Genomic DNA, 20,010 nt, shown 5'->3' on the forward strand with positions numbered 1-20,010 from the left:
TGCGTTACTCACAGGATTAACCACGGTCAGCTGACCTGAATGGACCAATAGGATTTAGGAATCTTTACTAAGTATGAATGAACAACCAATTAAAATGAGGTATCACTTGTTGCCGTCAAAATACCAACATAAGAAGATCTCAGTACACGCAGAAAGGTAAACTGTTTCATTGTTTTTTATTTTGTAAACCGAGTGGCCATTTTGGCCTGTTTATCAGTTTTTGCGGTGCTAATAATTATAGTCTGTAAGAGTATGAGTACTGTATTTCGAGTTTAAACAAGTAAAATAAACTATACGAAATATGAATCAATCTCCATCTCGGAAATATTGCTTAATCACCTGATCTATTCCTGTTGCCTCCTTTCACCTCCAGGGTTCGAGAGGAGATGTCGGCCTACCAGGTTTAATCGGTACAAAGGGAAGCAAAGGAGACACAGGGAATGACGGGATCAAGGGTCAAAGAGGTGACACTGGTATAACAGTAAGTATCCCTCCCCCCCCCCCCCAACACACATACACACACCCGCCCTCAAGAACGCTATTCATTACTGTCATGGAATGTAAAGATTTCAACGGTCAATACATGTGTGCGAAAAACGTGTAAATTGATTGTACAACATGAACTGTCAGTATGGTCGAGATCAGTAAGGACTGAAAAATCAAACAAAACGAAAATATTCCGAACAGAACAGAACAGAATAGCAACAAAGCAAAAAAATCCCAAAACCAAATGAAAATTACACATTACCGAAACGAGATTGACGAAAACGAAACACAAGTGAAACGAATATGATAGGACGGCATGTTTACCCTTGAAGATCAAGAAATGTTTCATATTCTTGTTCGTAAGGATTCATTTAATCAGTTTAAATTTGATCAGTCTTCGTTCAGTGAGTTAACAACGTTCATTCCATTGAACAGTTTGACAAGTTTGGGGTTATTACCTGATCAAAAGTAAAGGATGAAGAAGAAAAAGACAAAGAGATAATTATAATTTAAAGTGTTTGATTATTATTATTATTGTTGTTATTATTATTATTAGTATTATTATCATCATCATCATCATTATCATTATTATTATTATTATTATTATTAGTATTATTATTAGTATGATGATGATGATGATGATGATGATGATGATGATGATGATGATGATGATGATGATGATGATGATGATGATGATGATGATGATGATGATGATGATGATGATGATGATGATGATGATGATGATGATGATGATGATGATGATGATGATGATGATGATGATGATTACGATGAAGATGATGATTACGATTATTTTTATTATCATTATTATTATCATTATTATTATCATAATGATTATTTTTATTTTTATTTTGGCTTCTAGGGATTAGACGGAGTACCAGGAACTACTGGACCAATCGGGCCTAGAGGGTTTCCTGGTGCCAAGGGATCAACTGGTGACATAGGAGAACCGGGGAAGAAGGTAAGAATACTAGTCTTATATGATATATCTAATCATTTTCGCATCACAACTATTAATGGTCAGTCGATATTATTTGATGCAGATGACATTAAGGTTAACATTTTCATAAATTTTTGGTACGAAATTCACTTCTCTGAAGAAGATTAACGTCATCATAATCTTCTAGTTTTAGTAGACCCACCAGGGAATTATGAGACACAGGGAAATTACACACAGGTTAAATAGATCAATGGACAGTCTAATTAATTGGAACATTGGACCATGAATAGTGTAAAATAAGACAGAAGAACTGAATTAGTATGGTCTCTCTATACCCTTAGTTGTCATAAGATGAGTGTACTGAATTATCGTGGTAGTTAGAGGAAATATATAACTTGTTATGAAACGAATGTATGAACAAAAATATGTAAATATCATGGAAAGCTATAATGTGTTCTAATGTCTCTCTGATTAGGGTGCACAAGGAGTTCAAGGTTACCAAGGATTCGACGGACAAAAGGGGGAACCTGGCCGAGAGGGTGGTCGAGGCTCTAGGGGTTACAATGGCGACAAAGGATCAACGGTAAATTATTGACTTAAAATCGATAATCATTATCCATTACATTGATCATAAATTCAATAAATCAACAATATTGAATAGGTTAGAACAACTTTCGACACGGAAATCTATGTCAATGGGCCAATTTTGCATTTGCCAGGAAGGAGAGGAGAGAACCAGTGATTATTTTATATCTGCCCTCATCCGAAGCATATACCACATTGTAAAGGTGCTCACGCGGGACGCAAGTGCTCAATTATTACATCTTAATAACCCCCCCCCCACACCACCCCCCGTGAAATTTGAACCTGGTGTCTACACTTCTTTAAGCTATCTATTTATATGACTGACAACTATATCCTTCTTTGAGTACAGAATTATCTTGTTACGTATTTGAATTTTTTATTTGGTTGACAGGGTGCTGTAGGACCCATGGGACCGATAGGCCCACAAGGGCTAAAGGGCAGTGATGGACCGATAGGTGCACCGGTAATATTTTATCACCATATAATTTCATTCACATTTGTTTTCATGTCCCACATTTGGTAAGGTTACATCCATTCCTAATAAGGCATGGCGCACTTTTAAACATATTGACAGCAGCATGGGACTTTGTTATGACATATAGGAATACTGTATTGAGTTAGAAAATATAGTTTTCATTCTAAATTACTATACCAAAGAACAAGTGTTAATACTTAATGTTACTAGCAAACGGTATATTAAACGAGGATAATTTTTGGTTTGAAAAACTAACTACTTAATTTTATATCGGTTTCTAAAGAACGTGTAAATCTGACGATATTGACTGGTTTCATGTTTGCAGTCAATACATTTTGGTTTATAGAGTAGCGTGTTAGATGAGGTTATCACGTGATTTACTAGTTGCGATCACCTCGAGTCCGTAACACAACTGATATACAAGTCAACTATAGAATAGTAATACAGGTGTGCGATTAGCATAACAATAACAACAATTCACATATAAACACCAATGAAAACGATCTCTCCTTTAACACCTTACATTTTTTTCTCCTGCTTTTCAACCATGTTCTCAGCTCAATATAACTATTCAAATATAACAACTCTGACTATAATTTATAGCAAAAACAATGACAAAAGAATCATGCCCCATTTTATGTTTTGATTTTGGTTTTGATTTCATAGGGTCCACGAGGTCCCCCTGGGCCTAAAGGACTTTCTGGCGTGAATGGTAATTCTGGACCACCTGGTAGAATTGGAGAACATGGAAAGCCCGGACCGCAAGGATTGCAAGGAACGGTAATAATACAAAGAGCAGCAAGGCGTTAACATTCCATCGTCATCGCTGCTCTTCAGTTGCCATGACAGCCAATTTAAAACAGCTTCTTATACCTGACCAATTATTAAAAAAGTCTAATAAATATTACCTCAGGATATTTGCAATCAATTATTACATCGGTGTCTCAAAAAATGGAATAAGCGAGCACACAACACTTACAGATGTATTGATGCCTCTAACGAAGTTCCAAAACCTGTTTTCTATCACCATAGCAACTCACTGTTAACACATACTTTTAGTTTATAAATAATTCACACTACACTGACATGAACAGAATTAATACTTTGTTGTTATTTTTACATATACAATGTTAGGTTGGCACCAAGGGCATACGAGGCCCTACTGGGGTAGCAGGTGCTGATGGCGCCCCTGGTACACCAGGTGTTCCTGGATACAAAGGAGATAGAGGTCCACAAGGAGAGCGAGGGTACATTGGTCCCGTTGGAGATCCGGGGATACCGGTAGGTACTTTTGCTCAACAATTCCTGTGTTACATGCGACGCATTTATTACTTTACCTTGGTATATAAATATGAGCTAGTTTCGTGGCATCCCGTTTCATGTTACATCAACTTTCACATCTATTTTAACTCCGGAAAGTTCTTACTATTAACATAATTAGCGTAGACGAGTGTGTTTATTAACTGTTTACCAACTTGCTTATGTTATCTTTCTATAGGGTTCCTCTCCTACTAGGGAAGATATTCTTCGGTTAATCGACCAAGTTCTTCAAGGTAAGAGTTGAATAACACAAACTAATCTGTTTTTGATCTTCCAATAATAAATACGATTAGAATTTTTTGTAACGTTTATTATGTAGGAATCGCACATGTTGAATATAGAGTTCCCTGTGGTCTTGACTGGTTTAACACCCAAGCTACGTTCTGATACAACGCTATAAATTGACCAATATACAATAATATTCTCCTTGATGATAACATTCGATGATTAACACTGCTACAATAAAACAATATTTCCCATTAGTTACAATAGTAGAGAAAGTTGTGGAGGCAATATTGATTAATTTTACATCGTTAGAGAGCACGAATTAATTACAGCTGATAAACTCAACAAAACTCTTTCAAAATTAAAGTTACTCTTATGTTTGTCTCGTGCAGAGAATATGGAAGTACTGGCTGATAAATTCCGCGGGGAACCAGGAAGACCCGGACAATCAATTACTGGTCCTACTGGAAGAGACGGTATTCAAGGCCTGCCTGGTCCTTTGGGTCCGGAAGGTCCTATTGGTCAGCCAGGTATCCCTGGACCTCAGGGTCTTATGGGAACACCTGGTCCTCAAGGTCCCCCTGGTAAGTATTCTCAAAATTATTAAAAGCATAATTGTTCTATCAGCTTCGTAATAGTTCCCATCATCCGTTACAATGGTTGTATGTACACCGAACTTTATGACTAACGGTAACTTGTAATGTTACCCGAGGCATTATCGGGTTTTTAAATATGATAAAAAACTATGATCAAATAAAATCACTTGATCAGTATAGAGTAAAATGGCGTACTTCCTGCAGAATGTCATTCTCCCACAGAACTTAATTGACTTATGGTTGCTCTCAATACACCTTACCATGTAGAGAACTTGAAAAAAAGGTTATTCAGAAACAAAAATATCACATACTACTTCATTTGGTAGGATAAGAATAACTCTAGATGTGAGTTTTAGTACCGGTATTTAACTTACAAAACAAAAAACACACCCAGGGAAATAGAAATAAACTCATAAAATAATAAACAACAAAAATAAAAATAATGATAAGACAAGACACTTTTAATTCATATAGTGGACTGTTCTTAAGGAATTTTCTGTTTTACATTCAGGTATTCGTGGTGAACCAGGAGAGAAAGGATCTCGTGGTCAGGGACGAAGAGGATACATTGGAGAACCCGGCCCAAGAGGTAATAACATTAACCGGATTCATCGCCATAGTTATATTTGAAATGTTCCATGCTGGTGAAAATTTTGAAATATAAATATAGTGCCCATATCCTAATGTTCTCCATCTTACTTGCCTATATCTCTTATTATCACACAATCCGGTCCGTCGTTCTACCTCTTGACCACTCAAGTTATTCTTCCTTCCTTATTGAAGTTGGAATCAGCATTACAGGGAATGTTTGTTACAGAAGAGGTTCAGAGGATAAGAGCAATTTCATCTCCTTTTTTTTTAACATTCTCTTCTCGACAGGTCCACCTGGTATTAATGGAGTCGGCACACCCGGTGCAGAGGGTGAGAGAGGTGGACAAGGTCCGCAGGGTAATGCTGGGCCTCCCGGGCCTCGTGGTTTGACAGGTCCTCAAGGGTATTGCAGATCCTGCCCAATACACTACCCTGTCATTGCTCCACCACCTCAATATGTCAACAAGGGTCCACGTACTCGACGTTAAATATATGAAATAACGATCGAGTCACTAGGGAAGTCAAATATTCCAAGTAATAATGCTACCTTTAAAAAGTACCGTAATTCTTTTCACAAGCTGTGTGGGTGTGTGAAGGATTGGGAGGGGTTCACAATGACAGGGAGGGTGGCTTATTCCGCAGACCAAAATGGTAGTTATTTCACTCTGTTCCTTATCATCAATACTAAACGACATTAACAACCAAGTTTAATATTATCATCATGATGTTCTTGATGGCGTCTTTTATTAGACTAAACTTCATATATTTTTTGCGAGGTGAAACCACATGTCGTATATCATTGCAACCTTGTAACAAGGGAACCTCAAACTGTTCCTAATTTCAAATTATGATGGAGCTAAACCTCAATTTGTTTGTAAGCTGGAGCCTCAATATGTATGCCATTTCAAAATAGATGATGTGAAACTTCAAGATGTATCTGACTGCACCATTGATGAAGTGATACCCCGCAATTTATTTTGTGAGGTGAACACCTAATGTACCTGTCGTCGCGGACTCGACAAAGAGTGTATGTTAATGGATTGCACGACACGAGACAGCATGCTATATATCTGATTGCATAATTTATTCCATAGCGTAATCAATGAAGTGAAACTTCATCGTAACTGTATATGTATCATTCCGTGGAATGGCATTTTATTTTAAGTTTTGATTACATCATTATGGAGACTCAGTCTCATTAACCACGTGGTTGCCTTTAAAGGGATACCACCTTATAATTTTTAAATGACGCACATCCATAAGCACAGCTAACCCATTCATCGTAATACCTCTGTGCTTATATGCAAGCCTCTTAGAGACTTGCTAAAAGCAAAGCTTGCAGTTAAAATGTAAAATTGTGAAATTATAGTTGACGTCCATGTGAACAATATCATTTAATGATATTTCGATGCGAAATCATCATTTTTCAGTTATGAACACTACATGAATTATTTCTGAAGTGGTAACTCATGATATATATGGTTGACTGGTGAACTTATTCTCACATCTGCCGACTTCATATTCAACTACAAGACTATACAACTATAAAAAAAAAACTTCATATACAACTACAAGACTATACAACTATAAAAAATTCTATTTAGTTTATCAAAAAAAAACATGCAATCATGATATGTTTTTCGGAAGCATACTGACACGTAAATTGGATGTTGATAACTTTTGGCTCAAAATGTTTTTTATGTAAGCTTCTTTTTCACGATGAGTCAACTTGAAAATGTATAAATTGAATTTTATTCTACAAAACGTTGTTCGAAATTTAAAAACCAAACGTCACCATACCCTGAAGAGGGAGAATAGTGGAGTTTATTTGATCCTGCCCGACTGATTATTTAGATGAATCTTTCCAATAGAGCTTTGAATCCACATCGTCAGTGCTTAATTTTGGATATTTCTATTATAGGAGTAATAATCGAAAATTAGAAAACAGGCTCACCTTCAGTTGATTTGTGAAAAATCAGCGAGTGTGACGGGCAAGAAACGTAAACCTTTATTCCAAACTATGTTACATAAAAGAAAAAACATCAGACTCAGTCTTATTACGTAAAATCATGCTTAGAATTCATTTATCGCTGAAGGAATATAATAAATTATATCTGCTGTTTAATTAAGACTTACAAAGATGGAACTTATTTATATAACGAATAACCAAGATTAGTTCCCAACCGCTTAAAGTGTGTCCGGTAGTTGGCATTTTTTATTTCACTTTTGCACTTGATGAAATTACTATAAGTTATGTACGTTTTAGTTAAATGATGCAACCTCAAGGTATCCCGAATAAAGGGAGGTATATGCAATATTTTGCAGAATATTTCGTTTCCCATTCTTAAACATCGCTCTTTCTCCTCAAAAGAAACACATCTATTGCTAAATAAACTGAATATATCTTCAACTGCTTTTGAATAAATTGTTCACGGAAAACAAGTTTGTTGGGGACGTACTATCAAAGTATACATTTGTGTCGCAAAGTAAGAATAACCTTATTTAGTTAGCCACATTGATGCTTCCTATTAAGTTTATCTAACAAGTGTTGTTTTTTTTTGTTTTTTATAAGATGAAAGCAAGGATTAATGACATAAAATGAATACTCATATGCTGCAATTTTGTCTGATTGTACAAAAATTAATATATTTTCATATTTTTTTCATAAGCTTCAAATTTGATGTGTCTTTTTATAACTGGATGCGCAGAACCAGATGGTTTGTATCATTAAGTTTCTTACCATAAGCAGTCGGATTTTAATACGCTTGCTTTTTAAATTTAGTTTACTCGTAGATGTAATATCGTAGCGCAGACTAGTTCAGTAAATATGCATTAACAGTTTAATCGCTGATCCAGTATCTTTTTTAATAAATTAAAGAATAAAATAGCCACTTCGATTTTTATTAGTTTTATCATTATTTAAGTTGTGTTCTACATGTTTGGGCTATTATGTGAAGGAAATGGTTACTTTTGTGAACTTTTGGAAATCCAGTAAATTTAAAATCCATCTTCCCTTCCAAAATGTCCACTCATTTCTCTGTTATTCGTTCTTCCAATCACCAATCTTCTTCTTCCATCCTCATTTCTTTCATTCTACCCTCCACTCGTTTCCTTCTAACCGTCATGCGTTTCGTTCTTACTTTCCGTTTCTTGCTTTTTTTTCGTCACAATCTTTATCTCTCAACAAGCATCTCCCTTTCCATTTATCCCCATACCTCATTCTATCTGAAATATGCAATGGTCCGCTCACATCATAATCACACTGTACAGAATGAGTAATATTGACACTTCAAAATTCCTATAACAACATTTCAAACGAAGGATTCCGTTCTCACAAACGGCCTTATAAACCAGCTTCCCTAATTCGCCATCTCTCCCCATTGCCATCTCTCAACCTCCATCACATCCCTGACCTTTATATTTTAATCGCCACACCACAATTTGTAGATTACGATTAACAAGCAATTAGTTTGCTGAGTGGAAAATAATTCGAATTTAAACTTTCGACAACTTACTTTTATAAGATCCGCATAGTCGTTGTTGTTTTAACGTGAAAACGGCACGTCTGGCCGATTTGTCTAGTAACGTGGGTACATACACCTATTGACAAACTTTATAGCCGTTGAGGGAAAACGTTTTCCTTGATTTGTAGCTGACCATAATGAGGACATCATTATCATACGAAATATTTGAAGGCACACGATGTTTTTTAGTTTTTATCTTAATGCTATCCCAGATTATGGGTAGAAGTTTTCAGTTCCATCAAATGAATGTCACTATATAACTACCCCTCGAAGTTGTCTTCCATCGTTAATAATAATTCCCCGTTGAAAGACAAAGAAGATGATCATTTCAATCAAAGAATTAATCATTAATTTATCTCAATACCATACTGTAATACTGGTAAGATCGTCAGTTTTCGCAATCATTTTAAACGATGTCTTTTAATAAGTCATCGTAAATTGAATTGTTCCTTCATATTCATTTTGACATGTTTTTCTTTCGTTATTTAATGTAAATACACCTATTCATTTTAAATGTTGATAGGTAATGTAGCATGTAACTATGAAACACAACCTAATTCGGCACTGTCTGCATGTACTTCTCAAATTTTTGTTTCCACACATTCCTCGGCGGTCTCTCTCTCCAGCACAAATTTAGTAAGCATTTCACCGTAACCGTTCTGTTCACGAAAGAAAAAGAGAAAGAGAGGATGTGTGTCATGTTTCTGGAAGGTATTTTCCTTATCAAACGCAATTGGTTGGTTTTAATTTATTATGTGTTGGGGGGAAAAGTATACAAAACATCTTTGTCAAGACACAAAGTAAATGAATCAATCACATCAATGATTGTGAAGTTAAATTTAGCCATCAATTAATTGTGTGCGTTTTAATGTGCACAAAAAAAACTAACAATAAAAAGCAACTCCGGTGGCTAAAAGATTAGAAATCATAGACAAGATTCATATGCCACCTGATCAGTCAACCCTTTCCATTAACTGCACACACTGTAAAAACACCTGGGTCATTTTGTGTGACCCATCTGCTGAGTCAGCCATACTTTACCCAGAAATGGGTCGTATTGGTTGAGTTATTACGCAAGATTGTTTGAAATTGTGAAATAGCTCGATGAAAGTTTGACTTTTTGCACTGGGTCACTCTCAAAGACTTTTCTCATTGGATAAGTTATGTCATGTGACCACTATCAGCGTTTTTGCATGACGCCTTTCGTAGACGACAGCTGAACACCGTCACACAAATCTACAAACCATACGTAAATTCAGGACCAAGAAGGCAGTCTAAGTTGAATCAAAAACTTTGATGGGCTCTGAAAATGGACACGTTTGTTAGTTCCACCCTTGATGACTGGGGTTTGCCAATGTAAATACCAATATTCAAAGGTAAATATACGCCAAAGTATGCTGACTAGTTCAGGCCACAGGTGCTCGCAACGTTTATTAGTTAAATACTATATTATAGTATGCCATTGTAGATATGATGATAGGCTAGGCCTAAGTAACATGTTATTAGTGCTGCGAGAACCGTGGTTCAGACAAGGCCATTATTACCCTGATACAGTGATACTGATAGTGATACATAGATAGCTGTAATGTTAGACCTAACGTTTGGTCTTTGATAAAGCATAGGCCTAACCTCACTACGTAAGTTTAACTAAATATAACGTTAGAGGCTAAGACTAGTATAATGTTACTTGTTAATAGCTATCTTGCTGAACAGAGAGTTAACAGTGTGCTATTAAATGTAGTAAAACAGTAGCATAATCAGACTTTTTAGTGGGGGTGGGGTGGGGGAGAGCTGAAGGGTAGCAAGGAGTCTGTGCAATGGGAGGGGGACAAGATATGGGGAAGGGGTGTAAGGGGAGGGATAAAATTCTTGTATTTAAGGGGTGGACAAGATGTAAAATGGTTCATCATTTCTATCTTACTAATTTACTTGTATGTCAATTTGGGGTGGATGGGGTGACCAATTGGGGGCTTTTCCCCTACTGGTTATGCCACTGCAGTAAAATATGATATACTCCAACAAACAGTCTTTGCCAAGACTATAGTCGGTGTAATTGAACAATTGAAGTTAACTATATATGTCCTATTTTTATCTGTGGACTATAGGTAGCATGGTACACAAAAGCCCATTGGAAACATCCTGCTACAGACTATCTTGAGGAAAGATTGCCCGAAAACGATCCCATGCCTTTAAGAAACAAGAAGCAACACCGAAAGAAGTAAAGAAGCCTACACCTGTAAAGTGCAACATAAAAACAGATCCAAAAGGTACTAATACCATTATCTTGAACAGTCTACATACAATATACTCAGTAAGGGATAAGGGTAAATTTTTTTAACTGTGTAGGCTAAGTAACTGATATTCCTACATCCTCAGTCATTCCTACTGGTATGTAATTAAATCGCATAAAATGTCATGATGATTTTTCACTTATAACAGTCAGGTGCCAAGTTAAGTTGCTTGAACCTTAAACTTAGTATGTAGGTAGCCCTTTGCGAGTAGATGATCCCTCTATTTTTTCATGGAGGTCCAAGGTCATTTGAGGTCAACAGAATCTTAAATCTGCTATGGTAATGATTCAAGTGAAAAGATTTGCTAATTATTTAAATTAGTGACAACAGAATTAAGTGTGCATTGAAAGCAGCAATTTATTTTCTTTCTTCCAAAGGTTGGGACCAATCTTTCTCAATTCATGGAAGATGAGCTTAAGCAAGATAGAACTCGAAAGCAGCCATTCGTCCTTGCATTTGGTGATAGAAGGTATCCGACTCAGTCATTTGTGATCATCGAAGGGGTTGCTCTGCCAGCAACAGATTTGATTGCAGCTTTTGATATTTGTTTCAAATCATTGTACTTGTTTGACATATCCTACCCCTGCCAGTGTCAAACAACCTGGGAATTTATACACAAATTCCTCTTTAAGCTTAGTGAAGGGAAAGGAAAGGTTTCGACATCTCCTTCAGTAAGAAGCCTAGGTGCTTTTTTAAGTAGTCAGTAAGAGAAAAAAAGGTATGTAAACAACTTTGTCAAAAGTAGTGTTTAATATGATTTATTTCTTTCTTTTTTTTATACATTGTAACCTTTTATCGTATAATTTTCTCAAAACACATATAAGGGATATGAACATATCTCCTGTAAACCTTGGGCAGTGCAACATTAGGTTAACACTTTGTTCATGGTCATTAACATGATGGGATGATTACATGAGGTTTTTAATTTACATAATGTGACAAAGTTGTTTTCTATTTATGTCTGCATGTTATATTACCTTGAACAAGGTTTCATTTGGTATTTGTTATCGTTAAGTTTAGAGGGACTAAAGAAGCAGAACTGCCTCACAAACAGTGGTGCAAAACTAGTGTTCCAACCATACATCATACATGCACAACTAGCCAAAAGCATGACTGATGTACATTTTTTGCCTGAGCAACTGAAAATTTAATACATATTGTAACATATTGGTGGTGCAAAAATATTTATTCACAGTGTTTCCATTTATTGAGGACTTTTGAGTGATTATAACTCATGTACTGTATGTTATAAACAGCTTTTCCTCATTCAAATCTAATGATGTTTTGGTACAAGAACTACTGAGGAAATTATCACCTTTGGGATATGCTTGCAAGATTTTATTAATTGGCAGCTGGCCATAGGGTTTGTCTTGCCCCACCAACCCAGTGCAAAATATGTTTGATATTGTCTTTGACTTTTGACATTGACAAAGCCCCCACCAAACATTGAGCTTTCCAAAATATTTGATTTCTTACAGCCACCATTGATGTACTACATGTCTTCTTTGTATACCTAACATTTTATACAATTGATAACTATGGAATGTTGTTTATTTATATTCTTTAAAAACAATTAGAAATGCTAGCTAATAATCAAATTACTACAGTGACTAAGGATACAAGTAGAGAGTGAGTGCATGCTCCAGTCTTGATTAACTTAATATTACAAACACTGCAGCAAACCTAGCTGTGAGATCAACAATTAAAGTCTTTCAAGTAGTACAGAACATATTCCTCAGTGAACTAAAATTTGTGCACATGAATAAATGATCAGTTATTTTAGTTAAGTATGTCAGGATTTTAAGGAACATTGCTTAGTTTCCAATGATTCTCAGTTGGTACATTAGACTTAGCCTATGTTCTTGTGTTCATTGTTTGTTTAGTTTTATGGGTATCACATTACTCTGATTTTTAGTGTTACTATGATGTTCTAGTTGGAATAAAACAAAATGAATATCGATAATTATATGTGAAATAGAAGAAGTTGCATGCTTTATTGTAACACCACTTTGTGATTTGAATAAATTAATTTATCTTTAGAAATCAAAGACTTATGTCATTTCTTTTATAGCCTTCCTGCAACTGCAAATGTAAATTCAGCTTTGACCCATTTACGTGGTCAATTTTTTTGACCCAATCTGCTGGGCTGGTGGAGATTGCACTAACCACTGGGTCAAAAGCTGGGTCAAAGTAGCATATGGGTCAAAGTAGCGTATGGGTCAAAATAACCCAGTTTTAGGTCAGATGTCAAATGACACAGATCCTTGGTCAAATTGACCCAAACCTGGGCTGGTGGAGATTCCACTAAGTTGCTGGGTCAAATTTGGGTCAAAAAATGACCCAAGTGTTTTTACAGTGCATGACATGACACGACCTTCTGTTTAAATCAATCATCGTAACAAAATACTTACCATGTGAAACACATCAGAAACGCCATATGGACCTGCACAAGATATACCTTCGGTGTTATCTACACCAAAAGGGACAGTCGCCATCTTTTGTACATTTCCATTAACTTCAAATTCACTGATGAACTTTCCTTTTGGGGTATACTGCATAACTACTTTCCTTTTGTTACTACCTCTTGCCTCCCAATCATATTCATCAATAAAAGCATCTTCATCATTCATTCTGTCGGTGTCAAGTTGACGGCAGTCATTCATTTCATCTTCAAGAGTGGTATCACCAGCATGTCCAATTTCCCACAACACATAGACAAACCCTTGTCTATCTGCTGTGATGTGAAGGGGCTTGTCGTGTATGTGCCTGCTAAAGTATTCGTACATAAGTTCACCATAAATATCAATTGCTACGGCTTTGTTGTTTGCGTCACATAGGAGAATGATACCACCCTTATTAGATGCCAGAGAAACAGGTGGTTTTAATTCGTTGACTTTGGCTTGGATAGTAGATATTTCTGCTGACTTGAGGTTGCATTTATAAAGCTTCAGACTATCAAAAACACCAACAATGATTTCATCGTCAGAGAAACCCTGCGCGACACAGCTGCCAATGTGTTCCGATGATGTGATTTTGAAGCATTTGATTTGGTTCATAAGGTTGTCATCGTTCCCAGGCTTAGAAGACACAGTCGCCAGTAAAGACCCAAGTGAGAGCATTTTATACATATCCCCAGTAATCGAATCTGGAGAAGTTTCAGTCATCGTAGGAAACAGAGAACGGTCATTATCTAGATCAGCGGTTCTATTCATTTCCAGGACTGCAAATCGAAAACGCCGATCTTCCTGATGCTGATACCGTTTAACTACAAACTTTTTGTCGACAAGGGGAGTATGTATATCCCAAATATGCAGAGCTGACGAGATATCAAAGTCATTAGATGAGCTAATGTCGTCCCTACGTTTCCAGTAGATGCCACTGAATGGGGAAAGTCGCAGTCCCTGGAATGTCCATTCTTCCTCCTCTTCCTCCTCCTGATCGGTATCCTCGTCAGAATCTACTTCTAGATGAAACTCCTTCTCCGTTAAAAGTACTTCACTGTGAATCACCTCACATACAGAGTTAAGTTCGGAGGCAACCTTAAGGAATGCCAAATCATCCGCATCATTTAAAAAATAACGAACGATTTCGCTCAGTCTCTTGGACTTGGTCTGCATTTCTTTCAGTTTGGTGAAAAGGTTGTCAATATACTGCTCAGAGAATGCCTTAACAGTTACAATCTCAGACATTATTGAAGCTTTTGCTCTTCTGATGTCTTCAACTTTCTTCTCCGACTTCTGTTTGACATTGCTTGTGGCTTGATTTGGCAAATTCAAAACAGATTCGTTTGTATTTATAATACTTTGCTCCATGTTATCAGCGTACTCTTCTACTATAGTTTCTAGAGTGGAGTAATCTGGAACATATTCGGCAGCAAACATTTCGTATTCAAATTTAGTGTCAATAAGTGTTACCCATTGTTGAATACATGATGCAAGTTTCTCCCTCTCTCTCTTGGCCATCGTCACGACGTCTTGTAGCTGAGTGTGAATCTGAGTACCGTCGCGGTTTTGACAAGACATAGTCTTAATATCCTTATCCTTGTCTACTACGTTTTGGGTTTCAAGCATGGACATCGCGCCTAGATCCACGTTAATGTAACTTCCAGTTTCATTTATATCAACCAAACAGCCACCCTGACCTGCGTTCTTTGCCATAGATGTATATTTTTTCAGGCAGTTGTTGCAGACGAGGTCTCCACAATCGAGGCAGGTTGCGACTATCTCTACATTTTCCATACACAAACTACATGCTTTCCTTTTGTCATTCCCTTGACCGCCTTGATTTGTTGTCCGTCTCTCTAAAATCACTTCCAAAAGAGTATCGTTCTTCATATCCTGTATCCCACCTTTTGGTACAGTTGAAACCCGATGACAGGTTGGACAATTGATCACTTTGCATCCCATACTATTATTATGGATAGCATCTGCGAGACATTTCTTACAGAAGGAGTGAAGACAAGGCAGTGACTTCGGTTCATGTAACATATCATGGCATATGCCGCAGTTCATAATGTCTGTGTCCAAGTTACTCATAGACTTTGCTGCCATCACGAAAGCAAAATTTGGATCTGTACAGTTAGTTTAAAGGAACATACATTAATATCCGTAGAATCAAGAGCGAAATAGAAGGAGTATGTGGAGAGGGGATGGGTGTGGGAGGGGAAGGGGATGTGGTTGGGTGGGGCTGTTTTAAATTAAAAATAGGTTTAATGTTTACAATAATAAGGAGATCTTAGAAGTTAACATAATGTAAATTTTAAACTGAATTATGTGGCATACATTCTTTTCAGACCTTAATAAAGGTCGGTGTATTTACTGTATATAATAAAAGCAACAAATTGATAGTTTGTTGAGATTTCCCTTTAAGATGAAACTGAAGTTATTCATAGTATCTACAAACCGGTAAGAGTAAAAAAAGGAATGACAAGGAAGGAACGGAATGAAGATTAGCCCTGTCCGGAAAGAAATAAGAGTAAAAAACAATCGACAATCATTCTGAACGAAACTAGGTGACAGCTTCACTGTCTCTATCAATACCACTAAAGACAACCATTTAGCGATATGCTAGTTATTGAAATATCCATAGAGACAAGTATGCGTACTTCCAATGCAGAGTTTTCCTCAATTAACGGCAGTTAGTGAACGTAACATATGAACACTGAGATATTTTGTCATGAAATTGCCGTAAGCCTTACAACTTCATTGAGCCGTACCATATGCCTATATACCAAGTAGACTAAACACAGCCTATAGGAACATACTCGATAGTATGAACGTGAAGGTGGTTTAGTACCTAAAGTTAAATATGAAAATATTTGAAATAAACGAATGATTTTAAGGAACTATACATAATGTTTGGAGTACTATTAAATGTGCATCATCTGCTAATCATAATACGAGTGACTTAAACCGTTGTCCATCACTCTATCTAGACTCCAAACATGTAGACAGACCTCTAAATATATTACCTTAATTAGTGGCATTCGTAATAAGGCCTATTTCAATCTGTGTGTTGAAAAATACGATATCAAACTTGATGAAACGTTACCTGCGATCAACTTTTAGAAACACAATCGTTCCAACTCGTCCAATGTTCACCGACGCTTTGGTGAAGCTGTAGGTGTTGTGCGGTATATTGCAAATATGTTTCCTATGTCCCAAAAGATGTTATAATAAAAAGGGTGCAGTAAAATCCAACAGTACGCTCACAGTTCATTACCCCAGCAAACAAGAGGGTTATTTACACTTCAACTGCCAATTGTTAGACTGCCATAATTGGTTACGGTACTACAATGGGACACATCGTGCTAAGCCCTAAATAGAACCAATGGTATATAAAATCACGCGATAGCGTTATAAAACTATTTGAGCGTGTGGAAAAATGTCACAAGAGATTTGCTACGTGCATCCCCGTAAGGCTGTTTCCTACTTCAATGAAATGATAGAATGTGGACATGACGAGAATGTAACACGTATTATCTCCATATGTGAAGATTGTTGACAGTTCGTGTATATAATTGTATATTTTTTATAGGAGTGAAAATATACCGCCTTAACTGACGTAATGATGAGCTAAAGTTGAGTAGCTTCATCTATTGGCATATCAAGTTCAGACGATTGCGGTCGAGGCTCGATAAGCAAACTGTATGGCTTGATACAGCTCTATTGTAAATTGTTTCCAAGCACGTAACCCCCACGATTGTATACAAATGGCTACATGGGAGGTTAACTATGTGGTTGTATGCTTGCTTATATCCTCCAGTACATAATGTCAGAACGTTGTAAACAGGTGTCGGTTATATGGAATATGATATTATAGACTGTGTAGGGTAGCTTCACAGTATGACAAGGGATTTGTATGGAAAGGGAACGATGTGTGTTCAATAAGAAATGCTGACATCGTGTAGCCCATTGTATGCCGGAATGTATGGAACGTTATACTTAAGGCCCGGTCACACTACAGCGATATTTTATCGGAATACGGTCCGATTTTTCCGATTTTAGGCCGAAGAGTGAGGTTTGTGGTAGTGAATGTAATGAATGCAGTGGAATATTCGAATGCCTACTTCAAATCTGAGGGGTTCTAGAACTGACTACATTCTGAAGTGACGTCACATCGAAAAAGGATAAAAATCAGAAGAGAAATCGGATAGCTAACCGATAAAAGGAAACGGAGTCAATATCAAAAGTTAGGAGAGGGCTATTCCACATCGGAATGGCTCAACAGATAGCAAATCAGGTCCTTTATCACTGTGGCTAGAAGACCCGAACGGAAAACAGGCTGTTTCGAATCCTCCGGGAAAATCGGATAGTATTCCGATAAAAACTCGGTATAGTGTGACCGGGCCTTTAGAGTGGAAGTTCACAACCAGTTTGAATCAGTTGACCTAAGACCTTTTGTTTGAAGGTGTTCATGATGTGTGAATAGTAGTGCGTCATTCACGCAGTGAAAGATGTGAACTATGAAGGATATTTATTAACGGGCTTTGACACAAACACAAACACCGCCACCCGATTCATACAGAGATAAAATCTTACAGTTTAGTACCACAGTAAAAAATACTGAAACGTGCTGATAAATCGGTAGCATGTGTTATAGGACTACGGTAAGAACTGAGGATATGTGTAATCCTAGCAAATGCATCATCATGTATGGTACGATTTATCAGCACGATCCTCTTCGTACTGTACGAGGTATAAAACTAACATTAATACTATTAATATTAGAAGCCTCGAGTTACTGTGTTCTCTGTGTGTATCGGTTGCACACACACGCCATTGTAAAATAGAAGTAATCTGTAATAACTATCCTTAAATTAATCAATACTAAAATTGATACGTACAAGATGCAGGTGTAGTACTTCTATTATTTCCCATTAGTTGTTGTTCCTTGCATAGTTATGTTCCCAGATTCCAATGAATGACAATTGTCCATTTCTTTTGGTTTAAGGAGAATTGGTGTATAGGTCTGCTAAAGAGGAGCACACATGTCCCGGTTGTGATCTCTGGCAAGCGTCATAAGTTACAACTAGGTTGCAACCATGGGAGACATATGTTACTTAACCTTGGTTTCCCTTACGAATCCAATATTAATGGTTTAGGTTTTTGTTTTATCCTCTCGTTTAGTGTTAGCCTAACAGTAATCTACGTTATTTCATGTTCTGTGTAATCTTTGGTAGAAGAAGTGAAAAGTTCTAGGAACAAGTTTTGTCCACTCCCTGGAGATTGTGTAGCCGAGCTTACGGTAAGATCTGGTGTGGTACTGTACTGGGATGAATAATTTCTCAAACTTTGAGCCAGAAGAATACTGAAATTAATTATATTAATTTCTAAACAGGTAAGAATTCATATTTTAATTTTGCCCCAGACCTTTCCATAATCTTGTCATTTTCGAAGTGCATTCCTTGTGTATTTTAGTTGTGAACGTGTATACATGGTAATTTTGTGATGGCAATATGCACACAGAATAGCAGTCCACTGTGTAAGTTTCTATTTATGTAAGTGATCTCCTGTGATGGCAGAATGCAAACAGGTTGTATCTATTACTTAAAGCGTTTTATTTTGTTCTATCTACTTGTGAAGTCTTTATTTTTTGTAATCTACTTAAATATTGCTTCATTTTTACTGTTGGTTAATACTATGTTTATAGGGTTGATTACGGCATTTATAATACCCTACCTCAACCAGGACAAGATATGTGTGTAGCGTTATGATGTGACCTACATTGAGATTATGTAATAGTATCGTAAGTATAAGTTTAGGTTGTTGTTGATCAAACGAAAACCCACATTTGGGATATTTATTGGTTTTATTAGGCTTATGTATTGTTATGATACTGTAGAGCATTACCCCCCTATTACTGTAACGCACTCATGATTGTTATATGGTTGATACTAAGTGGCGCCTATTCGAACTATGTTTAGATCCCACGATGCAATGTTACACGTTTTACTAGTTGCCATGGTGACCGGAATTGCCAAACTTTTCGTGAACTGGTATGCTGATAGAGTTGTAGCCACATGTCAGTAGACATGTCGATTAATCGTGTATTATGTGACCTGAGGAACCAATGAGGTCGTCTCGTTAAAATGTTAGCAAAGGCCTTTGCATGTCTTTAGCTCTATAAGTCATCCCATTAATTGGTGCAGATTACATCTGACCAGATATAGCGGATAGGCTTGGTAATCACATACCAGATATAGTGGATAGGCTTGGTGATAACTATTGTCTCTGACTAGATATAGTGGATAGGCTAGGTGATCACATGTAGTCTCTGCTTTGCAGCTTATTGTTTGAGTTAGCTCGAGTTAGTTAGTTGCCAAGGCAACCAGTAGTCTAAGTCAGTAATTATGCATTGTTGAAGTAGTCAGTGTGTTAGTTGTGCACTGTTGTGCCCCTGTCAGTAAATGTTTGTTCTGGAATTATGGCGACCAGCACCTAGTTATAGTATGCGACAT

At 36.8% G+C, this 20,010-nt stretch overlaps 2 protein-coding genes and 1 long non-coding RNA gene across 4 annotated transcripts in view; 2 read left to right on the top strand and 1 right to left on the bottom strand.

Annotated features, from left to right (window-relative positions):
• The window catches only part of LOC139973233 (uncharacterized), a 73,967-nt gene extending 65,834 nt beyond the window's left edge, over positions 1-8,133 (top strand). For both annotated transcript variants that reach the window (XM_071979769.1, XM_071979768.1), the window contains exons 25-34: positions 374-481; positions 1,367-1,465; positions 1,920-2,027; positions 2,421-2,492; positions 3,171-3,284; positions 3,639-3,785; positions 4,003-4,057; positions 4,442-4,633; positions 5,157-5,234; positions 5,525-8,133. In XM_071979769.1, coding sequence (XP_071835870.1) covers positions 374-481; positions 1,367-1,465; positions 1,920-2,027; positions 2,421-2,492; positions 3,171-3,284; positions 3,639-3,785; positions 4,003-4,057; positions 4,442-4,633; positions 5,157-5,234; positions 5,525-5,724 — 1,173 coding nt within the window. In that variant the 3' untranslated portion in view covers positions 5,725-8,133. The remainder of the gene's footprint in view (positions 1-373; positions 482-1,366; positions 1,466-1,919; positions 2,028-2,420; positions 2,493-3,170; positions 3,285-3,638; positions 3,786-4,002; positions 4,058-4,441; positions 4,634-5,156; positions 5,235-5,524) is intronic.
• Positions 7,785-17,011, bottom strand: LOC139973236 (uncharacterized). Its single transcript, XM_071979771.1, has 3 exons — positions 16,602-17,011; positions 13,463-15,621; positions 7,785-9,419 (listed from the first exon to the last, which is right to left on the bottom strand). The coding sequence occupies exons 2-3, from the start codon at positions 15,599-15,601 to the stop codon at positions 9,342-9,344; spliced, it is 2,217 nt and encodes a 738-aa protein (XP_071835872.1). The 5' UTR covers positions 15,602-15,621; positions 16,602-17,011; the 3' UTR covers positions 7,785-9,341.
• LOC139973237 (uncharacterized) lies at positions 9,740-11,735 on the top strand. The gene is made up of 3 exons (XR_011795172.1): positions 9,740-10,136; positions 10,866-11,027; positions 11,429-11,735. It is a non-coding gene; the product is annotated as an uncharacterized lncRNA (long non-coding RNA).
• Positions 17,012-20,010: the final 2,999 nt, after the last annotated feature.

Source organism: Apostichopus japonicus, chromosome 9 (assembly GCF_037975245.1).
Source record: "Apostichopus japonicus isolate 1M-3 chromosome 9, ASM3797524v1, whole genome shotgun sequence".
NCBI classification, from domain to species: domain Eukaryota; kingdom Metazoa; phylum Echinodermata; class Holothuroidea; order Aspidochirotida; family Stichopodidae; genus Apostichopus; species Apostichopus japonicus.

Bases quoted from the DNA above. Each gene is read 5' to 3' on its own strand.
- LOC139973236 (XM_071979771.1), bottom strand. From the start codon at position 15,601: ATGGCAGCAAAGTCTATGAGTAACTTGGACACAGACATTATGAACTGC. The intron at 9,420-13,462 runs GTAAGTATTTTG...TTTCGTGAACAG, and splicing joins TTTCTGATGTGTTTCACATG to AACGGTTACGGTGAAATGCT.